Source organism: Coffea arabica, chromosome 7c, assembly GCF_036785885.1.
Source record: "Coffea arabica cultivar ET-39 chromosome 7c, Coffea Arabica ET-39 HiFi, whole genome shotgun sequence".
In the NCBI taxonomy this organism is placed as follows: domain Eukaryota; kingdom Viridiplantae; phylum Streptophyta; class Magnoliopsida; order Gentianales; family Rubiaceae; genus Coffea; species Coffea arabica.
The window spans coordinates 2,536,536-2,555,476 of record NC_092322.1 but is presented as its reverse complement, the minus strand read 5'-3'; the positions used below and the strand labels follow the sequence as shown (position 1 = coordinate 2,555,476).

Here is an 18,941-nt window from a genome sequence, read left to right as displayed (position 1 = left end):
CGGCTTTCAGAATCTGCAACCATTTTTCCTTGTTTGAGAAAAAAATTGGCTTCAAAGCCTGCAACACATGTAAAAACTCCCAAGTCTTCAACCCATGTAATAAACCATCTCCAACCAGTCTTAAAGTCATCTAAGAGTCATTTGATCTCCAGTTGCTAAAAGTGTTAACAGCAATCAAAAGCACAAATTACTTAGACAGGCCACTAATATATATAGAAGTTGACCTTGGACCCACAAAAAAAAAAAAAAAAAAAAATTAGACAGGCCACCATCTTGACTTAGTTCAGTCTAGAAATCGGCAAAACGTTGAATCGACGAGCTATCAATCAAAAGAAATTGGCATCCTCCATGGGCTAACCCCCAGGCTGAGGGGAAGTTTCGGAATATTGTCTTTACAAATTACAATCAATTAAAGTCACTGGGCTAATTATGATGATCATCCAAAAGTGCAAAACAATATAGCCAACACCATCTACACCTTCAGGAGGTTCCTGGACAATCTGAAAAATCAAGGGGAGAAGCTAAACTTTTAGCAACAAAGTTGCTGGACATTTCAGGTTGTAATCCAGTTTATTTCCATCAGATACATCTGAACATAAAGTCGGAAAGAAAAGAGAAAATACAAGAATATTTCTTCATCAGATAATCAACCACACACATGTAAGGGCCCAAGTGTACAAAACTTGGATGACAATTTGAAGCATCCTTCTCTGCAGTCATTGGGATCCAATGTCATTTCAATGAAGCTCACGAGTCTACAGGAAGAACAGAAAAAGAATATTAGGCAAATACCTATTAAGTAGACCAGTGCCTTGTAGTTCAAACAGCAAAAGGTATAAATGTAGATTTCAAACATAGTGCTCAACTTGACCCAAAAGCTGGACATAACCAAAGGGGAGAAACATCAAAAAATTTTGCTTTCTTATGATAATTTGATCCTTTCCCCCTTCCTTCCAAAGAAAGAGAGATAGTTCTCCTTTTCTTCTCTCATAGACTTCCAAATCTTGTCAAGGTTGAATCACTTGCTCTTTATTCCCAACCATATAAGGTTCCTTAAGACCTACATAAGGAAATAGGGCTACTGAACCACATTGGGAATAGAGGCATCTGCTTAATGTAAGGAGGCAGGAAAAACGTCTCCTAATCTATATGCATTGACATATTTTTTTTACTAGCACAATTTCAGGCAGACAATTTACATTTGTCTAGTATGTTCTCTAGAAAAAATAAAAGTTCATAATTCGTGTAACTCTTGTTAAATACTTTAGTTAAAAACTAAAAGTAATTCATTGCATCTGAAATGTGCACAACAAACCCACTTCCTTAAATTCACTTTGTACTGATGAGTTGAATTTATGTTCGTGTAATCAATATGTTAGAAGTTCATGCTTCACTCGCAGTGGGAAATCTGAAAGTAGAAGCCCTTTCCAGATTACACTACAAGTAACCACCCTAGGGGCATCACGACTCGGAACCAAATAAGTCTCAAATTTGTTTGATCAAAAGATGGTGCAAGAGGTAAACAAATAAATTTGCATCAAATGTTAAATCACGATCATGGCATCTAATATACTGCCAAAATGATATTCAGAGAATGACCTATGGTCTGTATTAGCTGGCGTGTCTAAGACATTAGAAATCTAATTTGATTTTCTGAAAATCGTAGAGAATAACAATCCTTAAGTAAGTGTTCTAAAAGAATGGTCAACCTCCAGGACATAAGCATGCCAGAAATATCTTAACATCCCCAAATTCACCAAACTCCAAATAGAATCTGCAACTGCCTTGTACTCTTCAAGGCTGTTTGCAGGTTTCTTTGAACTTCGATCATAATTCTAATAAATATATGCCTTTGACAGAATCAACTGCCTTTGCCTCCCTGGACTGGGTCTAGGAAGTGATAATCTCAAATTCCAAAGATAAGCTCAAGTACCCTGACAAACCTGCCAAAGACACCCCGTATTCTGATAGAAAAGCATTTGCACAATGCCAAGGCACTATTCAACATGAAATACATACTTAAGGTCAGGGTACAATTTTTGAAGGAAAATAACAGTACTATCTCCCCCATATATTCAAGCCCCACTATGAGTACTACAAAAAGGCCAGACTGTGATGTCACCCGGACCCTGCTTCCCAATCAGAAAAACTTACATTACGTGCTTCTGTAAGAAGCTCGCCTAGCTGCTTCTGGGAATCAGTTCTTCAGGTGTACATTAAGCGACTTCTCACTCATTCCCTTATGTACAACCTCTATGGCATCTCAAATTAAACGGGAGTTATAAAGAATTGTCCCAGTGATCACATGTTATAATCCTTAAAGATGCCATGGTAGCAAACCCCGTAGTGCATCTCTGAAGCCCTTTAACTTGAGATAAAAAATCTCTCAATCCACTCCAGTCAAACTCCATCCCCAATCCATTCAAGACTTATAAGTCACAATCCCTTCAATCAAACAGCAACCTCCTTAAACCCACACACAGACAAGAGAGTTCAGTCAAGATTCCTCGTTTACGTTCCTTAAAGCCCCAATTCCAAATAATGCTGAAGAAGAAGACTACATAAACCAAATGAAAACATCACAGACAATCTCTTTACTATTGTGAGTTACAACTGAGGATTAACCCGACATCACAATCTCAGCAATTAAAGTCAGCAAGAAACGGATCAAAACCCCAGATTCGAAAATCCGAAAAAGAAAAAGAAAAGGGAAGAGCAATGATAGCGTGAAGAAGGGTAGCCTGCTTGCCTTCTATTTCTGGTAACCACCACCGATGGCGTTATCATCCTCCACAATCGTAGCGGCCAAATAAGGCCTAGGGAAACTATTGACATCGAAGGTGGTCTCCTTCATCATCTTCTCCACATCAGGCTTCTTCAAAATGGTGCGCTTAATCGGAGGGCGATTGCGGCGCTGGTCGCGAGAGAAGTACTTGATATCGTAGACGGTTTCCGGGTTGGAAGTGGGCACAATAGCCGGAACGGGTGCAGTGGCGGGGCTATGGACCCGATACTCGGTGGCCTTTGGTACGGCGCCCCGGTACTCTGGAGAAGCACAGGGTCCAGTAATCTCCCATGGCCTCGTGATGTAGCGTCGCAGAGATTGAAGAAAAGATTTTGCTGCTGCCATCTCCAAAGTTTTCCTCTCTCCCTATTTTTTTTTTTTCCCAGCGAGAATCGTTAGTTAGTGCGGTTTCGAGGCTTGAGGTCAAATGAACGAGGCAAAATCGAGGACTGCACTAATTTAGTAGTAGTAACTCGTAAGGAAGTCGATTTGGGGAAATCGACACTGACAGCTATTTTGGGAGTGGAGGATAGAAAAGAAAAGAAGAGAAAGGTTTTAATGAGAAAAAAGAAAGAATAATAAAAGAAGTGAAAGGCAATTTAAAAAATTTTTTTTTTAGGTTTTCTGTAGCTTTCCTTTGCTTACCGCTCGATTTGGGATGGAAAAATTTTCAAGCTGTAGCTCCTTCCAAATCAATCTCATTTTTTTTTTTTCACTAAAACTCCCAAACGTCGTTGGAAAGATCTAACCTTCTCTTCCCTTCTTTTATTTTCTGCTCAAATATCATCTCCCAAACTAGCTATGAGAATCGTCTTCAATCAAAAGGGGGAAAAAAGATTTTACCCTCATTATGTTTGTAGTTAATTTTCGTAAATTTATTATAAGGAAGTAAAATGAATATGTTAAGTAAAAATAATTTAAGCCATTTGACAAAATAAAGGTAAAAGTAATTTAAGCAATTTCTTTTTTATTAAAATTTCTTTATTATACATTAATTGTTTATAAACTTTTAACCATGTATTTGCTTTTCTAATTTTGGATGATAATTTATGATAGTTAAATATCTTTCATAAAAAAAAAAAAAAAAACCAATAGTATATGTTTTAGCATTAAAGGAAATTGTTAATAAGAGTAAAGAAGGAAAAAAGCATAATGCATGATACTAAATAAACGAAGAAATCATGTTGACTAAATATGCAGTAACTTTTAATTTAGTAAATAATTTAGATTTTCTTTTCTTTCTCTTTCATTCTGATTACAGTATATGATTTTGGATGACTATATATGTGTTAAAAGAAATTTAATTTCATGCTTAAATATATAGGACAATTTTAGCACTAAAATATATAACTATGGCAAATCACCATAAGAAATTAAAGAAGTATACATTTGGTAAAAATAAGTAATTTCCATTTATATTAACAATTCCTTATTAGGTGTGGAAATTAAATATTCAGCAAAATCATTTCACTAAATATTATTGCCATTTCAACCGTAATTAAGCAACGCCGGTATGTCTATTCTTCTCTTTTAATGCTGTTTACATACCGAAGTCTGACTTCTGTTTGTTTTCTCTCTTTAAAAAAAAAAAAAAAAAAAAAATCATAAGAACAAATTTATAAAAGAGAAACCGCGCAAAGCCAATGCTGGATTCCCGCAGTCTTGTTTGTTTCCCTCTGTATCTCCGTCTAGACCCGATCGTTTGCCGCCGTTGCTGCCATCAACCACCAAGGCCGGCTGGGCGAGGTACCCGACATATTATTTGTTTTTTTATCGTCGAAATATCGTAAGCTGCCTGGTTAAGTAAAATTGTGAGTTTTTCTTGTAAAGTCGCACATTTCCCGAGCAAGTCTAGGATAAAATTTAACTCTCATAGGAGCTTCCGGCGGTTCATTCTTCTGCCCGTAGACTAGAGCCAGTTTTGATTCCGTCGGTTATCAATTACTCCAAATTCTTTCATTTCTATAAGCAATTTTTGCACTACCCGTTTGTGAAATAACTCTGCTAACTTGATATAGCTGCGTAAGCTGGCTGACCTTGAGATAATTCTATTTCTTGATCACTGTTTATTGCCCAAGGCAGAATTTATTTATACAGTTGGTTTTACGTGCATTGTGCAAATCATTTTCGGTTGCAGAACAGTTTTTTTTTTTTTAAGCACATCAATTCGAACCGATCTTTAAAATTTATAGGACAGATTGGGTTATGATTTGCAAGAGAAAAACAATTCTGTGGTTCGTTCATCCATGAAATTTTTGTTAGCTACGTTTGAAAACACTAGAATTGTGCAGAAGCTTTGTTCGACAATGATTGTATTTGCTCAAGAGTTGCTTTTGCCTCACTCAAGTTGCCATGGTTTTAGAGTAGCATAATTATTTATTTCCAAGCAGATGCCTTTTTTGTACCATGTCATTCAATCTTGAGAGGTTGAAACAAATAGTGAACACCGAACAACACATCCTGCCAATGCTGTGGTTATTAAGTTGTCAGCATGATTGCATGACTGGTGAACGTTGGTTGCATAATGCTCTCTTCACCTTTCTTATCTACTCTTATTAACTGACATCCAAATTCTTGGTCTTTGATTGTTGTCAAAAGCATTGCTCCTGAGTTATCATGCTCAAGGACACAGTTGTGAAACTGAACAACCAATCGTAATGAATCCTTGATTGTGTTTCAGCAATCACTTGGCTTTTCTTGTTGTGACAACAACGGTTTCACCATTATATGAAGTCGTGACAAAACATTTGCCAGAAAAGACTAAAACAATACCTGGATTTGGGTCTGACATCCAAGTGCGTCGCTGTTTCCACTGCCTTTTCCAACCTTTGAGTTTGGTTTAGCATGATCAGCATATCTAAACACATCATTGAGCACGAAGTACCCCTTATCTCACAGAGCAAGAGAAAAGGCTTGCGTAAATAACCTTATCCTGTTGTACTTTCCAATTAAGAAACCAGTGACTAAAGCAATCACCCCACGATTGTAAGAGTCTTGAGCATCAGTAGTCCTTGTCTCTACTTGTAGATCTGGTAGTTCAAGAAACACATGGTTTTGTTGATCATCCATTCCATATTATTTCATTCATTGGCATTTCCGTTCTGCATGCAACACTCTGAACTGGGACAGGACACTTTTTATGGAGAGCAGGCCAAATTGTTGCTGATGATTGTTGGATCAGGAGTAACAATGGCAAAAATGTTGTGGTGGAATCTGAATTTCAATCAATGTGAACCTCATTTCTGCAGGATCACGATTAACTGCTTCAACTTTCCAACATGACAGTCTGAAGGAGTTGTATGCGCCATTTTTAAGTTCAGAAACGAAGTTGGGGCAATGAAAGTTATGCCTGCTCATTTTTTAATAATTGCAGCTACTGGAAATCCACCTGTTGATTCGGCCAGCCCAGGCTTTTCTGCCTCTAGCAGCATTTCTGGCCCAGGAAGTAAAGGTGCATGTGACAAAGGTATGCTTATTCTTACCTTTTTGAGGGTGTCTTTTGGTGAAATGATGCTTCATGCATCAATTGTACGGTGCTGAGATTGGGAAGACTTTCAGATTTGGGAATACACACTTGCGGAATTTGAAAGTCAACTCCTTTTGAATGTCTGTATGTGGCATACTTGACTCATTGTCAGTCTTATGCTTCTCTCCGACAAGGCCAATAAGTTTGAGATCACCTGGTTTTGCTTTTTAAAAGTTGAAGGCCACTCCTTTCATGCAGTCAATTTTCCCTGCAGAGTTATTGCTGATACGATTGAGTCAGAATTCAAGAGAACTGAACCAATAAAAACCAAATGGCCTCCTGGTCAAAAGTCCAGGGTTGGTCTTACTCATGATGGTAAAGGACTGTTTTAAGCTGTGTTTGTATTCTGATTTAACAGGAAAGGTGATTTGGTGGTGTTGTTGAACTCCACAGAAAGTGCGCTTCAGGTATGTGCTCAGGACTGTCGAAACGCCTAAATTTCTATGTAGTCACAGGCATGCTCACATACGTTTATTTTTCATTTAAAACATTGGGTGCTTCTAAAGAGCAATAATGTCTCTTGTAGCCTTCGACAAATATGCCTACAGTTCCTTGAGTACTAGAAGGCAAGCATTTCTCTACGCTGATTAGTTGTGATGTTCCAATGTGGCCAACCGATGATTTCTAGAGAGTTTTATCTCCTCACTAGGTAGATAGGTTTATTTTTAGAGCATATTTTTATCATACATCTATTGAGCTGTCTTGATATTGAAGGCCATGCGGCCATGGTTGCTGATAAAAGTTTGAAAAAGAATTCGATACAGAAGCTCAGTAGGTCAATGACATTTACAATTGAAACCTTTTTTTTGGCTTATCACTGGAGATAAAACACCCATTCCACCAAAAAGGAAAAAGAAGAAGAGGCAAATCAAAGATTTGGTTGTTGTTTATCAACTTACAATCAAAATTTTGGGGTTTTTTTTTTATGTAGAACCAAGATATAAATGTCTTTATATGAAGGTAAATTTTACTATATATTTCCAACTGTACAGCCTTTTTGTTCAAACATTGCTCATCACCACTGGGGGTCATCAAGCTGTAACTGTCACGAGAAGCAGCACGAGTGAATGTAGCAGGACGACCTCTACTCTGCAAGCTTTTCTTTTTGTATCTGGAAGAATTTGACATTCTGTCTTGATGAAAGAAAATAAAAACGTGACAGTGTAAATTTAGTGTGATGTTAATCATGCACTTTGACTTATTTAAAACTTTTGAGGTGTTCACAACGCAAAGATGATCTGTTACATGTTTCTGAAGCTCATCAATTTTCTAGCATGCCTACACAAGAACTTCAGGGGACGTGGGAACGTCTTGGTGGACATCTTTGAGGGAGAAAAGGCATCCACAGCTGCTGCAATTCTTAGAATGTGGCGGTATGCCTCAAGGAGGGTACTGTCTTGAAGGCTATTAGCAAGCGAGAGATACAGATAGAGAGGGATGCCTTTTCCGGTCGTGGCGGTAGGTCTCAAGGCGGCAGGGGTTGGGGCCGTCAGTCAGGGAGTGGGACTGGGGAGGCTGGGATAAACACGTTGCGAGTATAAATATGTTGACACTAATCAAAAGATTGACACTTGACGTGGCTTCTCTGAAATACATACATGAGTGCGTAATGTATCACTATGGCTCGATGGTAATTCAGTTCTCGTCTGTTTTTCGAAATTTTGTTGGACCGTCCCCTAGAATATATTAGAATAAGAGTAGTTCTGTTTGGATTATAAATTATTTGAGATATTTTTACTGTAGCACTTTTTGTGATGTGATGTATGTGAGATAAAAAGGTAATTGAGAAGATAAAAATATGTGTTGGAAATTGTAATGATGATGTAAGCAAATAAATATTGGCTAATAATTCTCTATCCAAACAAACCTATGACAATTATCAAATCAAAAAAAAAATTAAAAGCAAAACCACACATACTCAATTAAAATGTGCAAGCTAAGAAGTGTTGAAGCGTCACTTTTCATTATTGTATTGATAATACTCACTTATAAAGGGTAATTTCTTAGGTTTTTAGATGCGAAAGTAGTTGTTAGTTTCAAAATTAGTGATGCCGTCGAAATTACTTTTAGCTAGCAATGGGGCAAAACGGTCCGAAATGGGGGAGTAAAGCACACGCAGTGTTCAAATATCCTCACCAACCAAACCATGGTCCGAGAAGGTGCCCCCCAAGTTCAACTGGGAACAACTTGCTCACATGCATCTGACCAGACGACGCCAGCCGTACGATGTGATTTATGATCACTGGTTTCTGGTGCTGTCGCCGTCAACTAGTTGTTTGATGCTGCTTACCTGTCCATGTGCTATGAAAATTGGACACGTGGACTTCCACCACGTGGCAACCACCCAACAGCTTTTCCAAGTGCAACTTGCGGCCTTGCGGGCTCCATTCTTGATCTCCTCCACCAAGGGTATATCTTTGCCTTATTTTTGGGTGATTCTTTTGGGACCACATTTGACAATAAAAGTCACACCCACTGAAAGTTCAATGTTCATCAGCTTTCAAATTCTAATCACAAATTAGCAATTTCCAGACGGTTAACTAAAAAAAAAAAAAAAAAAAAAGGTATGCTTGTGTCACAACTTGTGTGTGTCTTGTATGTATAGATTCAATTTATTTATACCAAAATACAAAAGGGTGTATGGATTAGCAAGAGATCATTGATTAGTTAGTCAAATCACCATGACTTCAGAATATGAAGTTAATCAGTAAACCATGGCTGAACCAAATAAACCAATTTTAGCATAGATAATTAAGCAGCGAAAGTAAAATAAATACTTACTTGCAAAATAATGGCGAAAGTAACACTCATTCGCAGACCAATAAGCCAAGGAAGGGGTGAATAGCTTTTCTGACACCTAAAACATAGAAAGTTTGAAAGTTTTGATGAAGAAAATTATATGTTTAAAAGTTTTGATTTGCATATCTTGTTTGGAAAAATTAAGAGTGATGAAATTTTTTTCAAAAAATGAATTTGTTAATTTGGTAAAAAAAAAAAAAGAAGAAGAAAATTCTAATTTAAAATGTCAAGGAAAAAAGATTGTTATTGAAAATTTTGTTGGTTCGAACTCTCTTCAATATGATAAAAATATTTAATTTGGTTGATCATTTTTTATTGGAGTTGAAAAACTTTTTTACATGAGAAACTTAATTTGTGGTATGAATTTTTTGGATGAGTACGGTTATAGCTACTCTGATTTATTTGTAGTGATAACTTTAGCAAGAAAGAAAACAATATATAATGTTATATTCTTAGACACTTATATTGGTGGTAAATATGATGACTGTGATAATTAATAGATTTGTATGAATTAGTACCTTGATCATGATGAAATTATTGAAAAATTATTTGCAAAATATAAAGTGCACCCACTATTATGTGTAAAAATGAAGATGAAGATGACGCGTTGCGTATCGTCTATTTGCCAATTGAATTTTCAATAGAATTATTGCTATAGATGGAGCTGGATTCGCCTCGATTGAGAGTTTAATTCAAATGAGGCAATGTTGATAAAATGAACTAACTTTAGAAGTTTTTATTCATTTTTTTACAAGTTTTTTTTATTAAAGTTGGGCTTTTAGCAGTGTATGTGTTTTATTTGATAATTGATCATCCAAGTGATTTTTCACCCAACAAGTCTGATAGATTATAAATACGATATTAGTTAGGATATTTTTTAGAAATTAGTCAAGAGGAGTATGTAAAGTTTTACTGTGACGTGACTTTTTCTTCTGTTGTTTCATATTTCAATAATAGTGTAAATTATTTATTTTCTTCTCTCTTACATAAATATATTTTGAGTTATTATTTTATCCCTTCAATTCTATAATCCTGCATGCTTAATAATTATTAGAACCCTAAATTTAGATTTTACATGAACATTACACTAGTTTGGTTTGAACTATGGGATAGAGCTTTAGGCTCTTCATTGTTGGGCTTTGATGAGATACCGAGAAAGTCATGCACCACTTTGATAATCTTATCTCAAGCGATGATAAATTTCTCTCACCCAAATAGACTATTCACCATTGAATTGAAATACTAGTTCATAGTAATGGGTAATATGCTTCTGAATATTACCTAGGGATGTACGCCAGCCGAGCTACTCGCGAGCTTGGTCAATGACTTGTTTTGAACTCAGTCAAACCAAGTTTCACCCGAGTCTCGAGCTACTCGACTCGAGTACACATTCGAATCGAGTTTGAGTCAGAATTTTGCCGTTCGTAATTCGTCGAGCCGTATAATTTAAATAATATATATGTATTATAATTATAAAATGACTGTTATGGGTATAATCTATATTGAATTTACAAATAAGATATCGAGTCAAAAAACTTGATTAGTCGACTCGATAAAACTTGACTAAAGGTCGAACTTTAACGAGTCAAGTCTCAAACTTTTAATGATTTTCTCGAGTTTGAGATTTTTCAATTCAATCAAACTCGAGCTAGCAATACTCAAGCTCGACTCAGCTCCATTACATACCTACGAAGAAGCAAAAATGTTTGGGACTGCTAGAAGTGAAGAAGACTTGAATAATGAGGACGTGATTGAGAGGAGGTGACGGCTGCTTTTGCCATTTTCTTGACTACCTTTTCTTTTTCAAGCAAATTGGCAACATGACGGGCTTTGGTGTTAAACTAACACAATTTGCGCGAGCAAGTTGCGCAATTTCTTTGTTGACGATTACGACAGCTGTCTTTCAGACATGCAAGCAATTTTTATTTCACGCTCAAGGTGACGGAAGTGAATAAAAATAAATGTTGCCCAATCGATCCACTTGCCCTATTCTCCAAAATTCAGATTTTAGTACCTTTTCCAGTCCTTGATCATTTGTTTTTATGTCTCCATCAGCTGAATTGACTGCTTTATTTGTCTATGTACTTCAAAGAAAAAAATTTAAAAATTCTAACCTTTTCCTTTTTTAATGCAAATGAGAAGATTTAAATTACGAATCTCTTCCTCATCTCTCGAACCATTCAATCCAATTCATCTCTTGCGAGTTCTAGCTTCTAATCATTTTTATTGGACCAAATTGGAAATTGGCATCCCAAAAAAGCACCAACTCAGAAGAACTACATTCACCATGTCCTTGAAGCCACAACTGGCTGGTTAATGCCATCCATTAGCACTGACAATGGCAGTGTCACGTGTCTCAGTCACCTTCGTTTGCAACTGCAACAACTTCATCAACCACCTCCGTAACCACTGAGCTAAACCCGGTAGGTAGGAGGTCAGGGTTCGACCCATGCCTCCCACTAAATTGTCTGTCCTTCATGAACAACTCGATTAGTCTCAACAAATCTTCTTAGGAGTTGGTGTCCAGTGTCCGCAAGGGTCCGAGTCCTGTGACTATCGTAGTCGGGGGATGGGGCCTCTTCTTCCAGGTCGGAGTGAGATTAATCAGATTCGTAAAGATTGATCCGGACACCCATTCCATCAGCCAAAAAAATAATAATAATAAATCAACCACCTCTGTCTCCAGCAAAACGATAAAGGAAAAAGATACTTACGTGACTTGGGGTGAACCCAATCAACGTTAAAAGTACAACAAATGGTCCACAAATCCGATATCGCAGCAAAATGGAAGTAATTAATTGTTTAACATATGAAATCAGCAGCAGCAGAAGTCATCATACCAAAAATATAAAGCTGGTGGAACTTGAAAGTAATACTTACTAAAAAGCTTCACATTCTAATTCTGAAAAAGAAAAACCAAAACATGTAATTTACCTCGTTTATCTATTGATAGTTTTGAATCCGCGAAGGCTCAAAATTTCTGCTTTTCGCAAGGGTTATTCGAGCAATCAGCAACGTAAACGAGAGGGCAAAAACCGGAGCTCCGATGAGACGTATACGTGTCAAAATCTTGACGGGCAACCGATCCCAGACATTGATTTGAGAGACGATGACAAATCCTCCAACAGAAGCCCCACAGTCATTATTGTTGTCAAACTTTTGTGCTTCCAAATCGTTGGCGTCAGAATGATTAACACCGCAAATCAATACGTGGTTCGGCAATTTCACCTTTTTTTTTTCCTTTCTTTTTCTTTCACGGTGTAAAGTTTAAATTGACGGCTTCGATTGGATGACGAAATTTTGAGTTCAGTTAAAACTTTACCCTCCGAGTCGACCCAAAAAGAAACGGCTTTATCCTCTTTCTCAGTAGCAAAAGGCAAAACGGAAAATCTTTTGTTTTCAAGGCACAGCGCAGGATGACATCTTAATCGCTCGGTATGTTAAATAATCTGACTGATGACATCTTATGAAAACAGCGGGACGCTAAAAAAGCAGATAGATATAGACATCGTTGGTCATGCTGTACGTAGATTTAGACTGATTTGATCCAAGACAACAGCTCAATTGATTCTTTCTTAGGTTTGTTATTTGAAGCTTTGGAAACATTCTTGGGAGTTTATAGCGTGCCAACATGGTATTTCTTAAATGAAGTTTTCAGAAAATTAGAGGGCATTTGGATTTTCATTAAAAAAGAAGATTATTCTTCTGACACGCTTTCCAATTGTCATTGTGTGTCGTGTATTTCATATTGCTATACTATTCTTTTTTTAATAAAAAATTTGAAAAATTATAATCCAAGCAAGACCTAATTATGCATTAATCGCTTTTGATGAAAACTGGGAATTAGTTGACTCACAAAAAAGTTGAAACTAAGGCCCTGTTTGATAATTCAATTCAACACTTAAGTTTAATGAATTCATATCTTAACATATTCAGAACGTTTGATAATAAAAAATTGAACATCTGAATTAATTAAGTAGCACTGAATTTTTCTAGCCAAAACTTGCTTTCAAAATTAAATGATAAGCTATTCAGTTATCACTGAATGCAATATACACTCACATGTATTAGATTTAATATTTAACAATTCAATAATTTAATGAATTCAAACTTGATTTCAGATTTCAATTTTATCAAACGCATCCTAAGTGTGGTAGGGGTAGGCAACAATTCGGTTAATTGAATTTTCGGCTCAATTTAATTAAACTTAATGAATCGATTATCATGGAAATTGATTTCAATTCAGTTTCAATGAAAATCGATTTTTGAAAACGGTCAATTAGTTGAAAACTATTATGAATTACCAATTTTAGTTTTAATCAAAAAATTGAAGTTAATTTTTTTCACTATTCCATATACCCCCTATATTATATATGACATGTATAGTTGTATATTATTATTTTACAATATATATGATATGTATATTTATAGTCAAAGTAAAAACATGTGGTTTTATTATTTTAAGAAGTGCATGTTGAACTTTATCTTTTTTAATCAAAATTTGAATTGGTTAAGTTTTTTTCTTAATTTTTTCTAACAATAGATGGATGGAATTTAAGAAGTGGAGAGAGGTGACGGGTATGAATCATGACTTCTAAATCCTGGGACTTCAACCAAATTGATTAACCAACTTTCAAATCGATTTTTGATTTCAGTTAAATTGATTTCAATTCAATCAACATAAAATGGGCTTCAATTTTGATTGGAAGTGAAAAGGGCAAAAATTATATTCTAACCAATTTCACCTAATTGAATTATCGATAAACTGATTGATAAATAGGTTTTCATCAATGCTATTGGATTTCGTTGTAGCAAAAAATATTTTTAACCAATTTAATTTGATTGAATTACTGATTAATTGACCTGGAATAAGTAGTTTTTCATTAATGCTGGCTCTATTTGGAATTGCCATTTTTTCAAAAACAAGTTTTCCAAATACAATGCTACAATAATACACAATAAATCAAAAAACATCTCATCCATACAATATATCAAATATTTCAAAAAAAAAAATTTAGTCTGTAAATTTTTTTTCATATACATTGTTATAATAAAATTTTTCAAAAATACCTCAAAAAACAGTTAATTCAAACGGAGCGCCATTGAGGATCTAGAAAGATTATAAAGCGAGAAAAGAAAAACCTAAGGGAAGAACTTGGAGTGTATGTGGACAGAAGATCATTTGGAATAATATTTTAAAAAAGTATTATAACACTTATTTTGATGTGATATAGGTAAAATAAAAAATAATTTTAAAATATGTTAATAATACAAGTAAATGAAAATTAGCAAACTAAAGTACAATGAGTCCATTTAGATTAGCTATTTTTAAAAAATATTACTATAGCAGAGTTTTTATACCATATTTTAGAAAATATTTTAAGATATTTAAGAGTCTTTCTTAGGATATATTTTGAAATATTTTTTAACTTTTAAAAAATTTAGACTATTTTTTAGAGTACTTTTTAAAATTATTTTGAAATATTTTAGAATAAAAGAGTTTTTAGAATATATTTTGAGATACTTTTTAAATATTTAAAAAAATTTAAACTATTTTTAAAATATTTTTTAAAAATTTAATTTTTGAAAAACTCTTTGGATTAGCTGTTTTTGGGGATGTTTTTGAAAAACTTTGCTGTAGCAGAGTTTTTAGAGTATATTTTGAAATATTTTTAGAAAATATTTTGAAATATTTTTTATTGGCACTTTATTTTGAGATATTTGGTAAAATTTTAAAAAATTTTAAATTAATTTTTAGATTATCTTTTAGAATACTTTGTTGTAACTTTTATTGTTTTTGAAAAACTGTTTTTGAAAAAATAGTCAATCCAAACGAGCTTGAATCCAAATAGAGCCTATTATTTTTGACATAGGGAGGAGGAGTAAACGCAGCAGAAGATACATACAGAGTAAAAAGGGTAGGGAAGAGAGAATGAATGAAACGTCGCGGCATTACGAGTTCGGGATTTTCTGACAACGTGGCAAAGCCAATCCGCTTTATCCCCAAATTTACATACACGTGTCCGTAGCTTCCGTTATCTCATAATCCTCGTCCGTTGAGGAGACATCTTTTTGGACGCTTGTTTGGCTTTTTGACGTCGTCATCCCCGTCCTCGTCCTCCAAACCAGCTTGTCTTAACCACGTGGGTCGTCTCATGATACTTCACCCCATCCACGTGTCACGTCTAACTCATTTGCGTTTCAATATCTCTGTCCTTTTTCGTCTTTTCATGCTCCCCAGGCCAATTTCAAGTTCTCCCTTTTATTTCTTTTCCCCAGTTTCTTTCCCATTGCTCTTTTCATTTATTCACATTTGTTTATGTTGTCTCCCTCGCGGTCATGGCGCTCTCCACCTCGCCGGCGAACTCTTCCCTCGAAATTCTTTTGAGTTCCTTCTTCACATTATCAGAGATTTGCACAACTTGTTATTTTACCTTGTTATGAGGTTTTCTGGACCCATAAATCTGTTTCTTTCCTTTTGTCTTTGTTTTTTTCCTTGTTCTCTTTGGCGAGGGAAAATGAAATTTACTTGAATTATTACTGGTGGAGTAAGACTATTTCCATCTGAGCATCTTCAAGATTGAATCTTTTTGGGTTTTCTATTAATGATGCTGGTGAACTACATGGCAGAGGCTGGAGAAAATAAAGGAAAGGGCCATTTGCCCACTCAAGTCAATGGATTTTCAAAAGATCTACTGTTCAATAACTTGCCGAACGGGAATACTTTATCAAGAAAATTCGGGGTTGATAATGGAGAAGAAGAGGTGGAGTTAAGTTTGGGGCTGTCATTGAATGGAAGGTTTGGGGTGGACCCAAAACAGGCTAAGATGAAGTTAATGCGATCTTCTTCTGTATTAACTTTCATGTACGCTGGTGTTGCAGGCGGTGAAGAAAGCCACGCGTCATTGGTGCCAATTGCTTCGTATTCGCCGTTGTCAAGGACTTGTTCTCTGCCAACGGAGACAGAGCAGGAGTGGAGGAAGCGGAAGGAGTTGCAGTCGTTGAGGAGGATGGAGGCTAAAAGGAGGAGGATGGATAAGATTAAGATTATGAGGGTTGGGAGGGAGAAGGTTGAGCCGGAGGATTATTCTGGTGAAGAAAATGAGAGTAATGGTACTAATACCAATAATAGTTGCCAAGGTTTAGACAGCATTAATGGGAACGGGAATGGAAATATGATGCCATCATCCCAGGCATCAATTGGATCACAAGGCAGTGCTTTCTCTGAGATTTCTGAATTCCATAGTCAACCCATTCAAGGTATTTACTCTTTTAGGATTATTCTTTATCCGTTTTATTTCTTACCTTTGTTGGTAACTTTTACATTTTTTCTCCTTAAAATTTGTTGTCACGGTTAATTTGGTGTACTTGCATTTGCAGCTTGTCGTGAGTGTGTGCGAGCGTGCTTTGGTTGGTTGGGGGAGGGGAGGAGGGTTGGTTACGTTCTGAGTATACAAATGGAAAAATTGCTTCTTGCTTGATTTGATCCTAATGGTTTCTAAGATGTGAAATTGTGGAGTCTGTATTCAGGAATTGCGCTTAGCTAGCTTCCTTTTATAGACAGATGCTTCTTCAAAATCTATTTTCGTATTGTTGTTGTAAGAGTTGGGCTAGGGTTCTTTTAAGCTCAGCTTTATTCGTGGGATATGTGTTTCAATCAACTTGAGCACAATGAGTAATATGTATGGAGTTGCCTTGCCTCTCAAAGAAATTAGAAATCAGGTAGGTTAGTGGTATAGATATCTTTGCTTGGAAAGTTTAAACCAAAGTTTGCAAAACTAAAATTTTGACCAAGTTTAGAGAATTAAGTGATTTAACCTTTTTGGATTTTGCTTACTCGCCATTCACTAAAAATACGAGTGCAAGATTTATGCGTAGTCAATTGGATTTGACATATGCTTCTCTGAAGTTTTTGTGGACATAGTTATGTTTCCTCTTTAAGCATGACACGATGAATTGTCTTTCTATACTGGTTACTGCCATAGCTTATGAGCATAATTGAATAATTTGTCTTAGTTAAATGATATTTTGATAATTTTAACTGATTCAGAAACCCATTTTCCATTCTTTTGTGGCTTCGGTAGGTCCTATTTCTTGGTTTGCTTTTCTGGCCATGCACTTATTGCTAATGCTTACAAGTCTTTTGTCCATGCGTAAACTTTGTTGCTATATTTTGGCACCACGTTTAATACCCTTCTCGAGTTACCATATTGATGTTTGGACAAAGAGTTAATTATTTTCAAATAGTTTGCCCTTGTGGAGAATATCAAGCTCCTTTCATGGTAGGTAAGTTTTGATTAGAAAAGAAAAGCGACACTGGCCGGGCAGCTTGAAAAACTAATTCCCCGGAGTGTATCTGAATGGGATAAGAATCGAGCTTATCTTGGATAAACATTCCTGGTTAATATGAATTTGGGCGAGTATCCGTTGAAATCTTTACTGAATGCAAATTTAAAACTAAGCATCCAGAACAATTTGTTAAGGATGTTGTTTTAGCTGTAACAAAAGTACCGTTGTTTCGATCTTTTATTGGAATAGCCATTTTAGTCAAATTATGCAACATTGCTGGGTTGGTTGGTACTCCGCGTTTGACCATTCCTAGCATTTTTCTGGCTGTGTATGTGATGTGTTCGCTCAAGCTTTTTTTATAGGATCATGTGATTCTCAGTTTTTCCACTTTGCCCTATGGGAAAAATTAGTTTGTCACTTAGTGATGAAGATTCCAATTGTTAACAAGTGCTCCTGAAGATGCATATTTGATCTGTAATTTTTTCCCCCCGGTCTTTTAACTGCATCTTAATTGCTGCAGTGAACGAAAAGAATGGCACAAAGAGCCCTTCCAGCGTGCAATCTCTTAAGGTTCACCATGAGCAAAAACCTCAAGTGCCTCCTGGATCAGTGGTTGGCAAGGCAGCAGTTGACAAGGGAGCAAAAGAAGCAAAGGAGATGCTCAAGAATGTAATGCTTGATATGCCTTGTGTCTCCACAACTGGAAATGGGCCAAATGGTAAAAAGATAGAAGGATTTTTGTATAGATATCAGAAAGGAGAGGAAGTAAAAATTGTGTGCGTTTGCCATGGAAGCTTCCTGTCTCCGGCCGAGTTTGTCAAGCATGCAGGCGGAACTGAAGTAGAGCAACCATTGAGGCATATAGTTGTTAACCCTTCACCCTTAATTGTAGCAAGGAAGCTGTAACATGAACCCCCTTAGCACTTAGTCATCGCTGCTTAGTTTTTCTTCATTTGCCCAATTTTATTTAATGACGTCCATCACTTATTGGTTAAATTTGTTTGTGTTAGGCTGACGCCTTGACTGCTGAGGGGTTCCGTTGTTTCTTTTGTTACTTCCTACTTTCAAATGAGGTCTTCTTCCCGGTCTCTATATGCTACTATTTCATTATGCGCCAATATGATGGTATCCGTTGATTTTATATCTCTTTTAGCGGATTTCCATGTCCGGTATGGCTTCCGACAAAACTCTAGCAATTCTCGGGATGCATGGGCACGGAGTACTGCTCCTTAAACGGGTTCTTTTTTGACTAATCCATAACAGAGATATCAAGCGAAAGTGAATGGATGGTTGCGTCTGCAAACGCCCGCAAGGCAGAGAATCATAGAGAAGACTGGGACAAATTAAAGGGGTAATACCGGACACGGCGAGGCCACTGACCGAGCATATTAGGCAGAGATCACGAAGATCTATCCTTTCTTTTTAAAGCATCAGGCAGAGATCACAGCGATGTCCCCGAGCAAATAATATGAGGGCTGGGAGAAACAGGCTTTGACCCAGTGAACAATACTAATGGCCCAAGCGGGCAATATTTCTTTCCCT

At 36.2% G+C, this 18,941-nt stretch overlaps 2 protein-coding genes and 1 long non-coding RNA gene across 5 annotated transcripts; 2 read left to right on the top strand and 1 right to left on the bottom strand.

Annotated features, from left to right (window-relative positions):
• Positions 1-320: 320 nt before the first annotated feature.
• LOC140010375 (uncharacterized) lies at positions 321-3,321 on the bottom strand. The gene is made up of 2 exons (XM_072057113.1): positions 2,750-3,321; positions 321-755 (listed from the first exon to the last, which is right to left on the bottom strand). Exon 1 carries the CDS (start codon positions 3,128-3,130, stop codon positions 2,753-2,755), a length of 378 nt encoding a protein of 125 aa, XP_071913214.1. The 5' UTR covers positions 3,131-3,321; the 3' UTR covers positions 321-755; positions 2,750-2,752.
• Positions 3,322-4,310: 989 nt separating this feature from the next.
• On the top strand, positions 4,311-7,543 carry LOC113701392 (uncharacterized). Of its 3 annotated transcripts, none has more exons than XR_011817489.1 (3): positions 4,311-4,531; positions 6,034-6,960; positions 7,304-7,543. It is a non-coding gene; the product is annotated as an uncharacterized lncRNA (long non-coding RNA). The 3 variants fall into 3 exon arrangements; XR_011817488.1 differs by having other exon boundaries at positions 4,311-6,718; positions 6,838-6,960; XR_011817487.1 differs by having other exon boundaries at positions 4,311-6,960.
• Positions 7,544-15,378: 7,835 nt separating this feature from the next.
• On the top strand, positions 15,379-18,487 carry LOC113698337 (ninja-family protein AFP3-like). The gene is made up of 2 exons (XM_027218122.2): positions 15,379-16,370; positions 17,920-18,487. Exons 1-2 carry the CDS (start codon positions 15,716-15,718, stop codon positions 18,303-18,305), a joined length of 1,041 nt encoding a protein of 346 aa, XP_027073923.1. The 5' UTR covers positions 15,379-15,715; the 3' UTR covers positions 18,306-18,487.
• The last annotated feature ends 454 nt before the right edge of the window (positions 18,488-18,941 follow it).

Bases quoted from the DNA above. Each gene is read 5' to 3' on its own strand.
- LOC113698337 (XM_027218122.2), top strand. From the start codon at position 15,716: ATGATGCTGGTGAACTACATGGCAGAGGCTGGAGAAAATAAAGGAAAG. The intron at 16,371-17,919 runs GTATTTACTCTT...TAATTGCTGCAG, and splicing joins CCATAGTCAACCCATTCAAG to TGAACGAAAAGAATGGCACA.
- LOC140010375 (XM_072057113.1), bottom strand. From the start codon at position 3,130: ATGGCAGCAGCAAAATCTTTTCTTCAATCTCTGCGACGCTACATCACG.